The sequence below is a fragment of the Cydia amplana genome, chromosome 26 (assembly GCF_948474715.1).
Source record: "Cydia amplana chromosome 26, ilCydAmpl1.1, whole genome shotgun sequence".
Classification (NCBI taxonomy): Eukaryota; Metazoa; Arthropoda; class Insecta; order Lepidoptera; family Tortricidae; genus Cydia; species Cydia amplana.
The window spans coordinates 313,185-332,903 of record NC_086094.1 but is presented as its reverse complement, the minus strand read 5'-3'; the positions used below and the strand labels follow the sequence as shown (position 1 = coordinate 332,903).

General features: G+C 39.2%; 3 protein-coding genes across 3 annotated transcripts; 2 read left to right on the top strand and 1 right to left on the bottom strand.

Moving 5' to 3' along the window:
- The first annotated feature begins 523 nt into the window (after positions 1–523).
- LOC134659975 (oocyte zinc finger protein XlCOF6-like) lies at positions 524–7,912 on the top strand. Its single transcript, XM_063515673.1, has 7 exons — positions 524–547; positions 1,520–1,629; positions 2,826–2,922; positions 3,399–3,461; positions 4,653–4,745; positions 7,563–7,778; positions 7,814–7,912. The coding sequence occupies exons 1-7, from the start codon at positions 524–526 to the stop codon at positions 7,910–7,912; spliced, it is 702 nt and encodes a 233-aa protein (XP_063371743.1).
- A 47-nt stretch (positions 7,913–7,959) lies between these two features.
- Positions 7,960–12,443, top strand: LOC134659974 (gastrula zinc finger protein XlCGF7.1-like). Its single transcript, XM_063515671.1, has 5 exons — positions 7,960–8,012; positions 8,077–8,254; positions 9,291–9,374; positions 11,003–11,098; positions 12,223–12,443. Exons 1-5 carry the CDS (start codon positions 7,960–7,962, stop codon positions 12,367–12,369), a joined length of 558 nt encoding a protein of 185 aa, XP_063371741.1. The 3' UTR covers positions 12,370–12,443.
- Positions 12,444–16,148: 3,705 nt separating this feature from the next.
- LOC134659973 (gastrula zinc finger protein XlCGF57.1-like) lies at positions 16,149–19,719 on the bottom strand. The gene is made up of 3 exons (XM_063515670.1): positions 19,641–19,719; positions 18,545–18,739; positions 16,149–17,542 (listed from the first exon to the last, which is right to left on the bottom strand). The coding sequence occupies exons 1-3, from the start codon at positions 19,717–19,719 to the stop codon at positions 16,176–16,178; spliced, it is 1,641 nt and encodes a 546-aa protein (XP_063371740.1). The 3' UTR covers positions 16,149–16,175.

Below are 19,719 nucleotides of genomic sequence, written 5' to 3'. Positions count from 1 at the left end.
AAAGTAAAGCCAGGCGTGTCTCACTCCGCGATTTCGTCGCTTTGCTACAGGTAGCTAAAAGTACATCCGTTCGGCCCCAATTTTGGGGAAAGCCATAAGCCGCGCGTGGCGCTGTCGCCACCTAGCGGCCATATCTGTGCTGATCGTAACAGACGCGTTTTGTTAGAGAGTGAGTCTTCTGTACTTAGTACTATTATTTATTCTGTGGTAAAGCTTATAGTAATTAGTAAGTACATTCAAGGAATTTCAGCGGTACTGATCTGATCGCTAGAACATTCGGTTCAGCCGTTTTGGAGTTATTAAAAAGTATATTTTGACGGTCGAGTAACTACGGAACCCTACACTGAGCTTGGCCCGACATGCTCTTGGCCGGTTTTCTTTTAAAGAGTGACCAGGCGGCCTAGCCAAGGTGACAATCGCTAGCGCTTCGCCATCGAATCGCTTTGTGTCTCTCTATCACTCTTCCGTATTAGTGTGACAATGACAGTTACGTTTCGTTCGCTACGTAGCGTTAGCGATTGGCATGTTGGCTACGGGGCCAGTTACAGTGAGTGACAAGAAAACGAAACCCACCCTTGTATTAGAGAATTAGTTTGTATAGAGTTTAGTGAATTAATTTTAAAAAAGAAGTGTCTGACGTATTATTAATTTTTTTTTAAATAAACTGTAATGTATGACGTGCTAAATGTAATGTATATTACATGGTCAATAGATTATCTTATCTTATCTTCTTCTTCCTCGCGTTGTCCCGGCTTTTTGCCACGGCTCATGGGAGCCTGGGGTCCGCTTGGCAACTAATCCCAGTAATTGGCGTGGGCACTAGTTTTTACGAAAGCTACTGCCATCTGACCTTCCAACCCAGAGGGTAAACTAGGCCCGTATTGGGATTAGTCCGGTTTCCCCACGATGTTTTCCTTCACCGAAAAGCGACTGGTAAATATCAAATGATATTTCGTAGGTACATAGGTTCCGAAAAACTCATTGGTACGAGCCGGGGTTCGAACCAGGGATGTTGCGGATGCAGATTTTTTGACATCCGCGGATGCGGATGCGGATACGGATATTTAAAGGCTCACATCCGCGGATGCGGATGTCAAGATTAGGTACTTAGAAAACGTCAAATACATTTTTAGTATTTTTTAATTTAAAAATAAAAAAAAACGAAACGTTTAGTATTTGAGCAAGAATATAGGTGCGTTATATTTAATAAACAGTAACTTGGCCGACTTTTCTGGATCTAGACGATTTCGTTATAGGTAATGACAAAATTACCTAGCACTTACGCCGCCGCTAAGACGTTCATGTACCGACTTGTTCGACATCCGCATAAGCTCCGCATCGATTTTATGCGGATGCGGATGCAGATGCGGATGTTGAAAATAATGCGGAAGTTCCGCGGTTGCGGATGCGGATGTTCGCAACATCCCTGGTTCGAACCCGCGACCTCCGGATTGCAAGTCGCACGCCCTTACCGCTAGGCCACCAGCGCTTATCTTATCTTATGTTATAAAATGATTAGGTGGTGGAGGAAGGCGCGGCGCCCTGCGCTCAGTGCGGCGTGAGCTTCCAGAGCGAGTACGCGCGCGCCAGGCACACCGCGCTCGCCGCGCGCCCCTGCCAGCTCACCAGGTACCATAGAGGCATAGATAGGGTTTGCAATCCGGATCCGAAATGTATGAAATTATCCGGATCTGGATCCGGATCCACGAATCTTCCCATACATTTCGGATCCGTCGTGCAAACCCTAGGCATAGAGAAATAAACTAAATAAAGTTGCCGTCAATAGAACTTGCGAACTATGTAAACAAACAATGTAACTTTGTTTTGTGACTGTTTCTCCTTGAATTTTCACACTACCCCGTCAAACACAATTCAAACTATACACATATACACTATTGAAACGGTCCGTTCCGTAAAATACATAAATATATAACTGTATCTTGGATATTTGATTAAAAGTTTAAAATGGTTTCATAAGTTAGGTTATTAGGACCTGATGGAATGACGTTTTTGTTTCTTTTAAATTATACAATTGTCTATGATGGGTAGCGTTGTGACTAAAGTTTGTGATATAAACCCGTTACACACTACCCAACTCACGCTCTGTACCTACCGCCGCGGTTGTAAAATACATCAATACATCATTCTTAAGTACCAATTTGTCTTCTGATCGTGATTAAACAAATTAAAAATAAGTAACTACTTGTTTTTTAATTTTGGTATTTTATTATTCGATATGGTTTGACATTAGTAAAGTAGTAAGTAAGAGTCTTGCCCATCACTAGTAAATTCATCATTCAGAGACAATTTCAATATGGCGGTTTGTTTACATAGTTTGCAAGTTCTAATGACGGCTACTTTATAGTCAGACAAGAGTGCTCACTCCATACATCAGTTAGACTATTAATTTTAGTGTCTACATCTAGCATCGAGTAGCGGAACTATCAGTACTGCTACTTGACAATAAATGTAGCACCGACCGGAAAGTCCGCTACGGAGCGGACGCCTGCTCGCGCTTGCGCCACCTAGCGGTCATATCTGCCGTAATAGACGCGTTTCGTTAGAGAGTGAACCTTCTGTACCTAGTACTATTATTTATTCTGTGTCCATACTACGTGACCCAATTTTAGGGTTCCGTACCCAAAAGGTAAAAACGGGACCCTATTAATAAGACTCCGCTGACCGTCTGTCTGTCTGTCTGTCTCATGAGTGGTTGTGCACAAATCACGCGAGGTGTCGTTTTCGGCTACTTTTTGAGGCAAAAGCGGATGTGATTGCATTTTATCCACAAGAGTGGCAATGTAATTGGATTGAATGGTTTACAGGGCATGCGCGCTGTGCGGAGAAAACTTTAAAGATGATCCCGCGCTGCAGGAACATGTTAGAGAGAGACACCAAGATCGGCAGACGCAGTGCCAGGAGGTGAGAGGGGTGATGAGTTAAATAAATAAATTTAATTTAGAATTTTGCCGCTTTTTTCCATTAACACATTTGGTTTACTGAGCATAGATATAAATATGTACAATTAAGAGTTATTTGTTTTACAAGGGGGCAAAGTTGTTGTTTAATCGCTCGTGCTTATATTGATACCCGAGTAAGCGAAAGATGCCAAAATTTCACCACGAGCGTAGCGAGTGGTTCGAAAATTGGAATCTTGAGCGTTGCGGGGGTTTCAAAGCACCAGGGTTAAACAAAATTTGCCCCCGAGTGAAACACAAAATTTTTCACCACACCAACCCGAAGCAAATATTAAATGTAAAATATCAAACAAAATCAAATTCAAATTAATGTTATTAAATATTTATCATCCAAAATCATCATTTAAAAGTCAATTCTACCAGCAAAGATAAGAAAACAACTCAAAATTTGCATTTGATTACATGTAAATTTTTTTTCAGTGTGACATGACGTTCGCGAGCGAGGCATCCCGCAGCGTGCACTACGAGCGAGTCCATCTCAAGGTATTTTATTATTCATAAACATCTGTCGAGTTTAATTCAACTTCAACTTCAACATTTATTCAGCAAATAGGCCACAAGGGGGCACTTTTACACGTCAACATTGAATTTACATACAAGCAAAATAATAATAATAATACATCAACAATTATTAAATACAACTACAACTACCAAATCAAACTAACGTAATACAATTACTTAGAGATGTATAAGGTCTCTTAATGTCGAATTACATAAAAAACTATAATAATAATATTAAAAAAAAAAAAACAAAACAGATACATGGAAAAAAAAAATTAAACTTATTTAGAGGTGTAAATGTCTCTAAGTGTCAGAACTAAAAAATAACATAGTTTATCAAATTATCCTTAGAGATGTATAGGGTCTCCAAGAATCAGAATCTGATATCTGATAATACTTACTTACTTACTTACTGCTGTGGCGCAACGACCCGAAGTGGATCTTGGCCTCCGACACCAAAGACCGCCACGCTACTCTGTCCAAAGCCGTTTCTGTCGAGTTGAATAAGCTCAAGCATAATCATTTGGTCCCTTTCATCATTCGCTAATTCAGTGTTTGCTAGAAAAAGACAAAATTTACTATTTAACCCTTAAATGCATAATGATGTATATATGCATCGTATATTTGATGGTCCGTGGCTCAATATGCAGCTATCCAAAATAAATGACAATGAGTGATATCATAAGAAAAACTAATCCGGTTTCCGATTTTTTATATAAATTTACGCAATATTTTAATTTATAAAAATTACATTCGTTTTAAGACGATATGTCAGAAAATTTGAAAAAAATCATAATTTGATGATTTTTAGTATGTGATATTGTATGTTTTTTTGGGTTTAGTAATTATTTTATATTTAAAAACTCTATCATAGGTGTATCACAAATAGTGTACCTTTCTGATGATAGTAGTATTTATCATATATCTCTTACTGAAAATTATATATTTACATAAATATGATTTAGCCTATGCAACTTCTAACACTGATTTCGCAGTGAAAATCGATGTTATATTTTTTTTACCATTTTTCCCATAATCAGCAAACAATTACGTAACACATATATTAATTTCGGGCAAACAGAAAAAATCATGCATTTAAGGGTTAAAGTGTGTGAATAAAGATAATCATAATACAGATATGATGCTGGACTGACTATAGTATATTGTTGTTAGGTGAAAGTGCGCCGCTGCCTGCCGAAGACTGGGCGCAAGTACGACCGCTACGGGGACCACTTCATGTGTGAGATGTGTGGCAAGAAGTGCCAGGTGCGTATACAGGGCGTCTCGAGGGACGGGGCCACAGGATCCTGTGTAAAAAAAACATTCTATGTATATAAAATACGTCACAACAGAAACACAACAGAAATGAGTAGAATACAGATATATATCTGTTATAGTATTATTCAAACACGACAGGTACGTTAGCTGGCCCCTATTTCACCACGGGGACAGGTGCGACAATTCGACAAATGTCACTGTTGCTGACGTCACAGATATCCATGGGCTACGGTTACCGCTTACCATCGGGCGGGCCGTATTCCTGTTTGCCACTATCATTGTATTATTTTAAAAAACTTTATTATATCGGCAAAAAACAGGTATTTCTCTTTCGCAATTTATGATGTTGATGACAATTGTCACACGATTTAATAGAACTTTCGGTAATTCTTGACAGAAAATGAGTTCTGTGTCGGAATTTTGTGACAATAGGGATGTTGACATGAATCGCGAATATATAGCATGTTATGTTTTTACCATAGCAGGGAATATTAGAACGCGGAAAATCATATTTTGCAAGTGTAAATATGCGTAATAAATTAATTAAAAATAATCAAAAGTATTTAAAATAATGCCCAGTATCACGTGACTGCAAACGCCAATCGGAGCGCGTGACGTAATCACAGTGGAATCACCAAAGACAAGTTATAAAACCTGCCTAAGTGTCTACAGATTATCGTACCGAAACGCGATCTTGGTGCGGTGCGGCGCACGAATCGATAGTGTGTAAGGTGGTGCGTTAAGGTCGCAGCTATAAGTTAGAGCGAGAAAGTAGGTCGCTGTCCGATGCGGTAGTGTGTTAAGGCTTTAAAAAAAAATTGTCTATTGCCATATAAAGAATTTAAAAAATGACTGACAGCAGTTTGTTTAAAACGCCGTTACGTCATCAAGGTCACGTGACAGTTTGGAGCGTTTAGGCGCGAAATTTAAACACGAAACTTATTATACATGTTTTTTTATTCAAAATTAATGAATATATTTTTTTAATCTTTTTTTCTGTAATTATTACGTGTCTATCTACAAAATGAAACCAGTTCCAAAAAATTGTCAACATCCCTATTGTCGTGTTTCTTGTGACAATTGTCATTAGCTTCGCAAAATAAGTACTTATTTATTGGCGATATAATGGAGTTTTTTTAAATTAATATGTTGGTGGCAAACAAGCACACCGCCCTTCCGATGGTAAGCGGTTACCGTAGTCTATGGAGGCCTGTGAAGTCAGTAACTATGATGTCGACAATAGGGATGTTGACATGAATCGCGAATATATAGCATGTTATGTTTTTACCATAGCAGGGAATATTAGAACGCGGAAAATCATATTTTGCAAGTGTAAATATGCGTAATAAATTAATTAGAAATAATCAAAAGTATTTAAAATAATGCCCAGTATCACGTGACTGCAAACGCCAATCGGAGCGCGTGACGTAATCACAGTGGAATCACCAAAGACAAGTTATAAAACCTGCCTAAGTGTCTACAGATTATCGTACCGAAACGCGATCTTGGTGCGGTGCGGCGCACGAATCGATAGTGTGTAAGGTGGTGCGTTAAGGACGCAGCTATAAGTTAGAGCGAGAAAGAAGGTCGCTGTCCGATGCGGTAGTGTGTTAAACCTTTAAAAAAAATTGTCTATTGCCATATAAACAATTTAAAAAATGACTGACAGCAGTTTGTTTAAAACGCCGTTACGTCATCAAGGTCACGTGACAGTTTGGAGCGTTTAGGCGCGAAATTTAAACACGAAACTTATTATACATGTTTTTTTATTCAAAATTAATGAATATATTTTTTTAATATTTTTTTCTGTAATTATTACGTGTCTATCTACAAAATGAAACCAGTTCCAAAAAATTGTCAACATCCCTATTGTCGCACCTGTCACCGTGGTGAAATAGGGGCCAGATGTCATACAATTTATAATCTTAAAACGCAAAATCTCGTAAAATTGTATTGAGATGACATCTTTCACCGTACCCATCGTGTTTGAAATATGCTATAAAACTCGGCAAAACGTAGGGTAGGACCTGTAATCTATATATATATAAACGTGAAAGACCTGACTGACTGACTTAAATCAACGCACAGCCCAAACCGCTGGGACTAGAAAGTCCAAATTTAGCAAGTAGGTTCCTTATAAGGTCTAGGGGTCCACTAAGAAAGGATTTTTCAAAATTCATCCCCTAAAGGGGTGAAATGGGGTCCAAAATTAAAAAAACTCCACGTGCGAAGCCGCGGGTAAAAGCTAGTTTATTTATTTTATTATATTCGGGATGACTGCCTAATATACATAGGTTGATAGACTTATCTGCTAAAGTAGTAGTTAGTCTATAAGTTAATTAATTCCATTGTGTTATGACAGTTAAGCCATTTCTGTTTAAGTTATATGCATGAAAGTGTGTTAGCGTATGCAATAGACTTATATGTGTATGAATTACTTAATAGGATTTGTATTGTTCTTACAATACAATACAATTTACATATATGGTTAATTTTCGTAACACAATTGAATCAAATTTACTTAAGACTAATCACAGCTTCTTAACTACCTTAATTATGTAAATTTTTTTGAAGTGAAAACTTCTTTAGCGGCGCTGTGCACTTTTTGTGATGGGGAAAAAATGTTAAACTCGCGAGAGCGTAAGTCGTAAGACGCTTCGTAAGACGGACACGTGACCTGATCGAAAAACTGTTACAATGTCATTGAGTTTTCACTTCTGCCGGCACTCCCGGAGTGCAACCCGTTGTTTTTTTGCAATTGACCCTGTAGAAACAGGAGTGGTTGAATAATAGCGTTTGTTACAGAACAACATCGCCCTGAAGTACCACATCCGCTCACACACGGGGGAGAAACCCCACGCCTGCCCCCATTGCCCGAAGCACTACTCCACGCCCGTCGCGCTGCAGGTACACTTCACTTTGTACATCGCCCTGAAGTGCCACATCCGCTCACACACGGGGGAGATGCCGCACGCCTGCCCCCACTGTCCGAAGCACTACTCCACGCCCGTCGCGCTGCAGGTACACTTCACTTGACTTTGTACATCGCCCTGAAGTGCCACATCCGCTCACACACGGGGGAGATGCCCCACGCCTGCCCGCACTGCCCCAAGCACTACTCCACGCCCGTCGCGCTGCAGGTACACTTCACTTGACTTTGTACATCGCCCTGAAGTGCCACATCCGCTCACACACGGGGGAGATGCCCCACGCCTGCCCGCACTGCCCCAAGCACTACTCCACGCCCGTCGCGCTGCAGGTACACTTCACTTGACTTTGTACATCGCCCTGAAGTATCACATTCGCTCACACACGGGAGAGAAGCCGCACGCCTGCCCCCACTGCCTGAAGCACTACTCCACGCCCGTCGCGCTGCAGGTACACTTCACTTGACTTTGTACATCGCCCTGAAGTGCCACATCCGCTCACACACGGGGGAGAAGCCGCACGCCTGTCCGCACTGCCCCAAGCACTACTCCACGCCCGTCGCGCTGCAGGTACACTTCACTTGACTTTGTACATCGCCCTGAAGTACCACATCCGCTCGCACACGGGGGAGAAGCCGCACGCCTGCCCGCACTGCCCCAAGCACTTTTCCACGCCCGTCGCCCTGCAGGTACACTTCACTTGACTTTGTACATCGCCCTGAAGTATCACATTCGCTCACACACGGGAGAGAAGCCCCACGCCTGCCCGCACTGCCCAAGCACTACTCCACGCCCGTCGCGCTGCAGGTACACTTCACTTGACTTGTTTTTAGCAATTTTGTATTAAGCGATCCTACCTCTGCCTCTCAACAGGAATGTTGCCTGTATTTAAAATAAATGAATACACCATTCACGACATCAGAAAATTATTGGAAAAACGAAGACATCAGTTTTTTTTAATACTATTTCTGTTCTTTGTTTAAATAGGCTAGATGACACATTTTCATTAATGGTACGTTTATCAATCGATCAGGTTTGTTTTTGGGATCAAATGTCTATATGGGACGTATTGCATTAAACCAATACAAAAGTGAGGAATGATAGTCGAAGTCCGACAGTCGTACTTCACTCGCGAAACGCTCTTAACTAAATGATAAGTGAACGTGACGTCACGGTCACTCAGTGTCCATCTTGAAGTAAGGACAAAACAAGAAAATTGCGTTTTTGTCGGTGAAATATTGCGATTATGTATATAGTTGCCATACAATATTTTTCTGGATAAAATGTAAGGAATCGAATGGTACCCTTACTTTTCCCTTTTTGGAAACTCAAATTTTGAAACTTTCAGGTCCTGTATTTTTGTATTATTTTAATATCCACATAATTGTGAAAAACTGCTTATTTGCTATATATTTTACTAGATTTTGTTATAAAATTCAACATGTATGATGACATATGTTGAATTTTGGATAGAACTATAAAAAATTTAACTTGACCGTGACGTCGCTCTGTTTTCATATAGATTCTATACTGGTTAATCTTTATTACGGCTTGAAAATGGAACTGATTAGACTAGACAGATAGTAAGTGTCCCGTTTCTGCGCAGTACCACATCCGGTCGCACACGGGGGACAAGCCGCTGGCGTGCCCGCACTGTCCGCTGCGTTACGCCACACACAAGGGACTGCAGGTGGGTCAATCAACTGTTATCACTAGCTGCCGTGCTCAAGTCTCCTGGGCTACACAATGTATCATTTAAAAACGTAGCACCCAAACTTGTACTTACAAACATGAGAATTAAGCATTAATGAAGTTCTTATAAGTTAACCCTTAATTTGGCGCTGTCCAAAATACTGGACAAATTTTTTTACCCTCTTTTTGTATTTTTTTTAACCAGACACTTCACTCTACATAGAGTGTGAAGTGTCTTTATAAACGTAATAGTTTTTGGACGATTTTGTTGGCACTCACACACTGTTATTGAAAAATTATGCAGATACTTTAGTGAACATTTTAACTTATTGTCTCCTGAGTTAACTTCTAAAAGTTGATTGACCCAGATGCAGTCACCCTCTTATAAATATGTATACACTTTCGTGTTCAGAAATATCTACCACACTGTGATTCACATACTCGTATCTCTTTTTGTAAAATTATTAGAGAACGGTAGATATTTTTGACGCGTAATTTCATCCGGGTCAAAAACTTTTTAGTCTATCTGTAGATATCAAAAATAGTTATTTGTACAACAAGAGATCAAAGTTTGATATTTCTTCGAGTGCTTATTTTGAGTCCCGTGCAAGCGAAAGATTCTATAGTAGATTCACGAGCGTAGCGAGTGAATCTAATTTAGAATCTTGAGCGTAGTAAGGGACTCAAAAGCGCACGAGATGTAAATAACTTTGATCTCGTGTAGTTCATAAAACTTTTCACCTCAGCAGTAAGAACATTTAGACAACCCGAAAAATGTAATCCTTCTTCATCACTTACCTATTTAGTCATGTTTCTTAAGACATACTAACAATTAAGTATAATTACCACAATCAAACACAATAACAAACAAACAAACGTAGTAAATTTCAGTAAAATAGGTAATATATGAAAACAACGACCATCAATTGATTGACATTTGAATCGGCAACTTTTTTTTGTAAAAAAAAAACATTGTAAGATACGGTCCGAATTACGGATACTATTTGTAAACTATTGTAGAGATTCTTAAAAGTATAATTATTTATTTTACGTGATATACTGTGTATTTTTTGAGTTCATTATTTTAATCGTACAATAAATTACGTAAAATATAGTGTTTTTATCAGTTTTTATCAAATCTGAAACTTTATTTTCATTAATTACATATTAAGAATTCATACTTGTATGTGTTTTGGAACGATGCGTTCTGACGGTTTTCGGGGGTCTATTATAAACCGTCAATATACCGTTGAATGTCGTTTGAAAATTTTTTTGTCTCTTTCTTTTTGCTAACGACGTGAAAGGGACAGAGATAATAAAATCCAAGTATTTCGAATTTGTATTAGACCCCGCATGTTGAAATGACATTTGAATATTAAGGTCACTTGAATGTCATTTTGTCTCACTCAGTGAGCAAAATGCGATTTTGCTCACTGTTTTTAAGTAGCAAAGTACCCTTGTTCGAGCTGCTGAGGTGAAAATTTACTTTTCAAATCTGTATAATGAAAGTCTTTGTAAAATGTACACAAATTGCAGCTAAATCATTATTTGTTAATAAGTTAAATAACCAACCTTATATAAACTAGCGACCTGGAACACACTGTTAATGATATATGGTGTTTCCAGACTCACCTACTCAAACACACGGGCGAGCGGCCGTTCAAGTGTGAGCTGTGTGGGAAGGCCTTTACACAGAAGACCATGCTGCAGAAACACAAAACGGTGAGTACTAGATCATATGCTACATGTGTTGTGGCCAGATCATAGAATATTATCATTTCATAAAATGCCATTTTAGAACGTCTTTTTGAACAGTACAGTAGTTTATTGATTTATTTTGATACTTTTAAGGACTGTATATACCCAACTTTGGGAACAAATCAAACTATTTTATTCGATATTTTGATTTGTTTTCTTTAATATCTATTTCAGTTCATGACTGTATATACCACTAACGTAATTTGCTGAATAAAGCATATTATTTTTTTTAGAGTTCACTTCATGATATGGTAAGGTCAGGGCCGTGTTGTATAAAACTACAACGAATATAAGGTACAAGCGGAACTCTTTGTACGCGTTGTAGTTTATTATGCAACACGGCCCAGGTTTGACTTTTTCATGATGTGGCTAACCGATCATTTCATGAAATTATTATCAGTTCCAGGATCTGGCCACGACACATAAATACATAGATTATACATTCACATCGCTAGCTTGAGTAATGAGTACGTGAGTAGGTATTATATGTCTGTACTGGCTTATCGCTTGAAACCTCCAAAATGTATCGATGTATACTGAAACACACCCAACTTGTTATTAAAAAGGCGCGAAATTCAAATTTTCTATGGGAAATCAACTCTCCACGCCTAATTTTTTTTTTATTTGCTTTTTTCTACTGTCTGTGGCCATGAGTAAGCCCATTTATAATATAATAAAATAAAAAACCGGCTAAGTGCGAGTCGGACTCGCGCACGGAGGGTTCCGCACCATCAACAAGAAATAGAGCAAAAAAATCGTGTTTGTTGTATGGGAGCCCCCCTTAAATATTTATTTTATTTTTTTATTATAGCGGCAACAGAGATACACCATTTGTGAAAATTTCAACGGTCTAGCTATCGCGGTTCATGAGATACAGCCTGGTGACAGACGGACGGACGGACGGACAGCGAAGTCGTAATAGGGTCCCGTTTTTTACCCTTTGGGGTACGGAACCCTAAAAACTGATAATGTTGCTGTGCCAGAGTAAATTAAAAGAATTTTGACGATTTATCTACTTTGTGATGCCAATAATGATGTCAAATCGTCATTTCTAATAATAAAATCTGAATAAAACTCAATCTGCGCAGGTACACACAGGTGAGAAACCATACGCGTGCGATATATGCGGCAAAGCGTTCACGCAGTCCGGCTCCGTGCACACGCACGTCAAGTACGTGCACAAGAAGCTGCCCGCGCCGCCGCGCAACCGCGGCAAGCGCGACAAGCCCGACTGACATACGCACTACTGACATACAACTTACCCTTCGCCAGTTTGAGCCGGCTATATTACTAAAGTAACATCGCCCCGTCTTGTGACGTGTAAAGCTTCTTTGTATAGCCTTAGTACTCGTATGCGAGTTTCATTACATTGCGGGTTTTGATCGGTCGGTTGAATTGGACGTAACCAGCAGTCCGCAATGTAACTAAAACCGCATGCGAGTTCGCGTGCCGTCTAAATCAGCCCTTACTCAATACGTCACTTGAGTATGACATACTTTTGCTATTTGTTACTTGCCGCTGTGGGCTGCGCTAGAAGTTTTCTGTAAATATTTACTACTAGCTTTTGACCGCGACTTCGTCTGCGCGGAGTTAGTAATTTGGGTAGCTTATTTTTACCCAATCTGCTTTTTAACGATTCCCCATACAAACTTCCACCGCCCTTTTTACCCCCTTAAAGGGAGGTTTTTTGGGATAAAAACTACCCTATGTCCTTCCCCGGGACTCAAACTATCTTCATACCAAATTTCAACTAAATCGGTTCAGCGGTTATTGATTGCCCATACAAATTTCCACCCCCTTAATGGGTGAGTTCTGAGATAAAAAGTATCCTATGTCCTTCCCCGGGACTCAAACTATCTTCATACCAAATTTCAACTAAATCGGTTCAGCGGTTTAAGCGTGAAGAGGTAACAGACAAACAGACACACTTTCGCATTTATAATATTATAGTATGGATTAGATTGTCCCTATTATATGTTTAGTATTTACATGCCACTTCGGGATATTTAATAAGATATATGATATGAAAACTGAATTAGCCTAAGTATTTATATTCGATTGTAGGTACAAAGTTACTTGTAAGGAAATAAAAAATCAAGGAAACATGTTGTATTTTTACTCATAAATAATGCTAAAATATGCATAAACGCTGCCGCGCTTCAATTGAAGCCACATTTCTCGAAAGCTATAAATATTAGGGCATGTGATATATCATTTTCAGATAAATTGAGGATGAGGAATCTATTTTTAGAACAAAAACAATGCACTTTCTAACAAAAAAAATGAATGAAGTAGAAAAGACTAAAAAAAGTATAATTTGTTTTTTTTTTATAATTACCATTTTTTTTTAAAGTATAACAGAAATCTCAAAACAAAAAATATAGTCGTAAAGCTACACTTATCTAGTTTACAAAAATATATAGTTTATTATATAAATCTGTTGAAACATGGGAGATAAAAAATAATATTCAGTGTGGGTTAGTTTACCCACTTAACCCCGGGTCAGTGGGATCATGCAAGTGGCGCGTAGTATTTTAAATAAAACAACGCAATGTACATTTGGCAAAATGCCAGGACAACGCGAGGAAGATGATGATGACGGTCCACTGCACAAGTGCACATACAGAGGTCTACCTAGGTTTATTTGACGTTCATAAGCGCATTGTAATTATGCCTACTTGAATAAACTATCTTTTATCTTATCTTATCTTGAGGTCTGAACATTTAAGCTGCCTGGTTTTCCAATTGAACCAGCCGCGGCACTGTTTTATGCATTTGCACCTGACAATTTCTAAACCTGCTTCTGCAGCAACAGGCAAGTACGTCCATATAGGCTCCCGGTTGTTGTTGACCTTCGTGCAACCCCCCCCCCAAGTAGACGGACAGGGTACCTGGATTTTGAGCTTGTGCCAACTGACCCCATGCACCCCTTGATATAATATGGCTTTTAAAAATGCTGATATAAAGTAGCTTTGGTCTGTGGGATGTGTTCTATCTGCCGGTCTTTCTTAGTATACTGTTATTTACGGCACTCATTTACTGAAGTACACTATTCTCTTTCCTTTACCATTGAACAAAGACACCGTGTCAAACCCGTCTTTTCTTAATTTTCTATCACCAAATATACCATTTATACCTAAGGCGGTGGCGATATCATGACAGCACACATACTGATTATGTTTTCCTGTTCCTATAATGCACCCACAGTTCCTCAAACTAAGGTAAATTTTGCATATATGCAATTGTGCAACTGCCAGTACCACCACATCACATACGTATCCACAGTACGTATTATGAGTGTCGTAAAGCCTCGATCGACAGCACCAGATGCATGCACCATGATCCGAGTGTCATTTTATAAGATAGGTCAGATTTTCTGCTTTTTGAAACAAATTATAATAGGATCTCCAAGCTTAAACCGGAAGATTGTGGGTCATAATTGTTATTTCAGATCAGCATCGTATACTTCAGTAAATGAGTGCCGTAAATAACAGTACCTATACTAAGAAAGACCGGCAGATAGAAGACATCCCACAGACCAAAGCTACTTTAGATCAGCATATTTAAAAGCCATATTATATTATATCAAGGGGTGCATGTTTGGTGTCAGTTATTGGCACAAGCTCAAAATCTACCCTGTCCGTCTACTTGAGGTTGCACGAAGGTCACCAACAACCTGGAGCCTATATGGACGTACTTGCCTGTTGCTGCAGAAGCACGTTTAGAAATTGTCAGGTGCAAATACTGCAAATGCATAAAACAGTGCCGTGGCTGGTTCAATTGGAAAACCCGGCAGCTTAAATGGTAACTCCAGGTTTAACCGGTTAACCCCGGGTTAGTGGGATGATGCAAGTGGCGCTAACAGATCTAAAACAATAATATATTCACCATTCGTGTGTTTAAAACAGTACCTAAGCACTACTTCACGGACGATCATGCATTGAGATCACCCTAACCCACACTGAATATTATTTTTTATCTCCCGTGTTTCAACAGATTTATATAATAAACTATATATTTTTGTAAACTAGATGAGTGTAGCTTTACGACTATATTTTTTGTTTTGAGATTTCTGTCATACTTTAAAAAAAAGTTGGTAATTATAAAAAACAAATATACTTTTTTTAGTCTTTTCTACTTTATTCATTTTTTTTGTTAGAAAGTGCATTGTTTTTGTTCTAAACATAAATTCCTCGTCCTTAATTTATCCGAAAATGATATATCACATGCCCTACTACTGCTTTAATTGAAGCGCGGCAGCGTCGAACTTCCCCCCCCCTCCCCCCACCCACTAAGAGGTGGCTCTCGTCGGCTGCCGATCTCTACCAACTCAAGACCAGCTAAGAATCAATTGTGCCAAGTTTCAGCGCATAGTCACAAAGTGCAAGGTGTCGTGCACTATCAAAGCAGCTATTAGAATAGATCCTAAATTTCGGACTACTTCGTTCATTAGCGCCTAGAGTAACTGAGGTGTCAGAGTTCAAAAGATGAAAACAAAAAGTAAAATGTATCAGATTGAAATGCAGTTAACTTTTTGGACGCCAATGACCGATATATCCGCACCGTAGGTTCAACGCCAGAGACCGATTAATCGGTCACATATCACAGAGCAACATACACCTACGTGCATATGCATAAAGTTCAATTTCAGTTTTAACACTTCGGTGACGTGGCGTCAGCGTGACAGCTTTTGTGTTTGACACGGCGTCGAAAAGGTTAAAGAATATTTAATGTAAAGGCGCCAACATACTAAGTTGATAAATTCAATGCATTTAATCGCCGAATGAAAACAAAATGTAAGAATGATACAAAATGATACTATGTATTATTAATAAGGTTTTTTCTGTTAATAAATATTATTCTTATTCTAAAAAGTGTACATGTAGTAATACATTAATAGGAACACGACGAATAGAATTTACGACGGCTCCTGTGGTCACAGTACTTGCACTTGAAAGGTTTTTCACCAGTGTGAGTCAACAAGCTGGACGGCTTGTTGACTCACGCTGTCCGTAAGCCAAATTTCCTTCTACACTTGTGGCTACACTACACATGAACGGCTTCTCATCTGGTGAGTCAGTAATACTGTTTTTCTTTTACACATGTAGGCACAGTGTTTACACCTGAAAGGCTTCTCATCTGTGTGCGTCATCAGGTGACGCTGTAAATCTTCTTTTCTTCTACACTTGTAGCTACAGTATCTACAACTGAAAGGCTTCTCGTCTGTGTGAGTCATCAGGTGTCTCTGTAAATCTTCTTTTCTTCTACACTTGTAGCCACAGTGACTACAACTGAAAGGCTTCTCGTCTGTGTGAGTCATCAGGTGTCTCTGTAAATCTATTTTTCTTCTACACTTGTAGCTACAGTGACTACAGCTGAAAGGCTTCTCTTCTGTGTGAGTCACCAGGTGAGTTTGTAAATCTGCTTTTCTTCTGCACTTGTAGCTACAGTGACTACAACTGAAAGGCTTCTCTTCTGTGTGAGTCACCAGGTGAGTTTGTAAATCTGCTTTTCTTCTACACTTGTAGCTACAGTGACTACAACTGAAAGGCTTCTCTTCTGTGTGAGTCATCAGGTGAGTATGTAAATTTCCCTTTCTTCTACACTTGTAGCCACAGTGTGTACACCTGAAAGGCATCTCGTCTGTGTGAGTCATCAGGTGTCTCTGTAAATCTTCTTTTCTTCTACACTTGAAGCCACAGTGACTACAACTGAAAGGCTTCTCGTCTGTGTGAGTCATCAGGTGTCTCTGTAAATCTATTTTTCTTCTACACTTGTAGCTACAGTGACTACAGCTGAAAGGCTTCTCTTCTGTGTGAGTCACCAGGTGAGTTTGTAAATCTGCTTTTCTTCTACACTTGTAGCTACAGTGACTACAACTGAAAGGCTTCTCGTCTGTATGAGTCATCAGGTGATTCCGTAAGTGTGGTTTTGTTCTAGACTTGTGGTCACAGTGTGTACACCTGAAAGGCTTCTCGTCTGTGTGAGTCATCAGGTGAGTCCGTAAATTTGATTTTCTACTACTCTCGTAGCCACAGTATTTACACCTGAAAGGCTTTTCGCCCGAGTGTATAATCATGTGAGCCTTTTTCTTCAGTTTTTTGTCACCGTGTAGCATTTGATGTCGTTCTAAACGATAATCCCCTACGGTTGAATTATGTAAAGGCGAGTGATTGTGTACGTGCTTCTTCAAAACCGACTTGCTCCTGAACCGTTTGCCGCAATGGTGACATTGATAGATGGTGGTGGTGACATGGGGTGTGGGTGCGGGCTCGGTGGCGTGCAGCTTGTATGTGCGGCGCCCGACCCGGCAGGTGCGGCGCGCCGCGTCCACCAGCAGGCGCTCCAGCCTGACCGAGCACGAGCCGCGCCGACACGACACCACCGCTGAGGACGCAAGAGTGGGCGCTGTAACACGACAAAATAATACTCAAATATCCAAAATACCAACCTGATAAATATGTAATAGTGGCAGGGCATACATAAGTTTCTTTAATTTAACAATTTAACTAATAATTATCTTTCAAACTTCATTCTTGTCAATAGATGAGCTGGTGATCCATAACGACTGAGATGCTTCAAAACGTGCAAGAGTTTTAAAGCATGGGGGTAAACTAGCTACCAAGTGAAACACACAATATTGACCACACCAACGCGAAGAAAACTCTAGCTATAAACCATCACAAACCGAATCCAAATTAATCATTAAATATCATCACTTTAAACTTTAACGGTAGGGTGAACTTTCAATAGCCAATGTGTGTAAAGCAATTGAAAATTAGCATCTATGCGGCAAGCAAGCCACTCCAGAGGATAAAATTAAACTTTGCTATATTGCTGGCCCAATATTACAGGGTTCTATGTTACAATTTCAAGATAGTTAAAAGTCAACTTAGTGACAATGTTCAAATTTCAGTTCGATAAAAGTAAAACATAGAACCCTGTAATATTGGGCTAGCGATATGTCTTTTAAGAATAAAGAATAACTTTTTTGCTAGAACTATCAATATGTTCCATCTAAACATATTCCTATACATCATCTATACATCTAAAACGAAATTTTCAATTAATTCAGCTGAAGATTAATCACAAAAGTCATTGTAGAAAAATAGAAAACATATTTACAGATTTAAAATAGATTTCGATTTATTTTTTCATAATATAGCATTATATTATAAATTGTTACAGTATGTCAATTTACAAGAATACATATTATGATCGTCATAAGAAATAAATAATAAATATCAAATAACAAAAATAAAAAGACAAATCAATACTCGTACATAGCAAATCAGAATTTAGACTCTGTGTTGATGTGTGTGTGTGTGTGTTATGGTAGTTTGAATGTGTGTGTGTCGGGAGGAGCTTTGCGAAGTAGTTCTGACAGTAGTTAAACAACAATCAACACACCTGTCACCACCGGGGCGACTATGGGGCGGTGCGGGCGCTCCGGCCCCAGCACGAGCTCGTCCTTGACCACATGCTCGTCGTACAGGCCGGCCAGCATGGCGGCCTCGCTCACGCCGCACCCGGCTGTGCTGTCCTCACACTCCTCCTTCACACAAGCCTCTGCATCCACAAATCCGGCTTCCTCCTTAATAAGGGCTGAAACAAAGGGTTGTAATTACCATTAGAGTTGTAAGTCAGACAAATATATGGATAAATCAACATAGATTGTTTACAATGCTGCCCACATGTGTGTTCATTGAGACAACCAGGCCAACACTTCAATGTATAAACGAATAAGTAGTAATGCAGCAGACTAAATTCCAATAGTCCACAGGTTTTGTATAAAAATGTACATTTTCTCCTCTGGTACCTGTTTTTGAGAATGTTTTATATGTTTAATAGATGAAATCAGTTAAATTGAAGTTACAATACAGGTTGAATGAATGAATTGAATTTATCTCGGTGTATATTCTACTATAGTTCGTATTTTTTAGCATTAGAAAGAAGGTAAACAATCTTGACGTGTCATTTTATTGAAAAACACGTTTTAAAAATAAATAATGGCAAATATGTAACAATTAATCTAATAGGATCATTTATATTCTTCTGCTTTCATAAGTAATAGTTACTGATTTTTAAAAAGCATTTTTCAATTAAAAGACATGTCAAGATCGCTTACCTTCTTTCTAATGCTAAAAAAACGAACTATAGCGACCCACCCCGGCTTCCTTCGCACAGGTTAACAAATTATACATCTAAACTTTAGATGTATAATTTGAAGATAATTTGTTAACCCGTGCGTGCGAAGCACAGTGGATCGAAATGACAAAAAAATAGACCTTTTTTAAACCCTATTTAAAAAAATGCTTTTCGCGTTTGCGTGATTCTTGAGTAAGGTTTACATTCTAAACTTTCCTCAAGAATCACTTTATTGATAGGTGGAAACCGCATGAAAATCCGTTCAGTAGTTTCAGAGTTTATCGATTTCGCGAATATACAAACAAACACACAGACGCGGCGGGGGACTTTGTATTGTAAGGTGTAGTGATGAGCTTACGTATTTCCGTCTGGTCCGTCTCTGCCTCCTGCTTCACGCGCGCCGACGACATGCTGCCCGCGTCAGCACTCGTCTCCAT

Excerpts from the sequence above, each read along its gene's own strand:
- LOC134659975 (XM_063515673.1), top strand. The coding sequence starts at position 524 with ATGTTGGCTACGGGGCCAGTTACA. Across the intron at positions 1,630-2,825 it reads CGCCCCTGCCAGCTCACCAG|GGCATGCGCGCTGTGCGGAG; the intron begins GTACCATAGAGG and ends AATGGTTTACAG. Across the intron at positions 3,462-4,652 it reads ACGAGCGAGTCCATCTCAAG|GTGAAAGTGCGCCGCTGCCT; the intron begins GTATTTTATTAT and ends TATTGTTGTTAG.
- LOC134659974 (XM_063515671.1), top strand. The coding sequence starts at position 7,960 with ATGCCCCACGCCTGCCCGCACTGCCCCAAGCACTACTCCACGCCCGTC. Across the intron at positions 8,255-9,290 it reads CCACGCCCGTCGCGCTGCAG|TACCACATCCGGTCGCACAC; the intron begins GTACACTTCACT and ends GTTTCTGCGCAG. Across the intron at positions 11,099-12,222 it reads TGCTGCAGAAACACAAAACG|GTACACACAGGTGAGAAACC; the intron begins GTGAGTACTAGA and ends CAATCTGCGCAG.
- LOC134659973 (XM_063515670.1), bottom strand. The coding sequence starts at position 19,719 with ATGGAGACGAGTGCTGACGCGGGCAGCATGTCGTCGGCGCGCGTGAAG. Across the intron at positions 18,740-19,640 it reads GACGGACCAGACGGAAATAC|CCCTTATTAAGGAGGAAGCC; the intron begins GTAAGCTCATCA and ends CCTTTGTTTCAG. Across the intron at positions 17,543-18,544 it reads AGTCGCCCCGGTGGTGACAG|CGCCCACTCTTGCGTCCTCA; the intron begins GTGTGTTGATTG and ends GTCGTGTTACAG.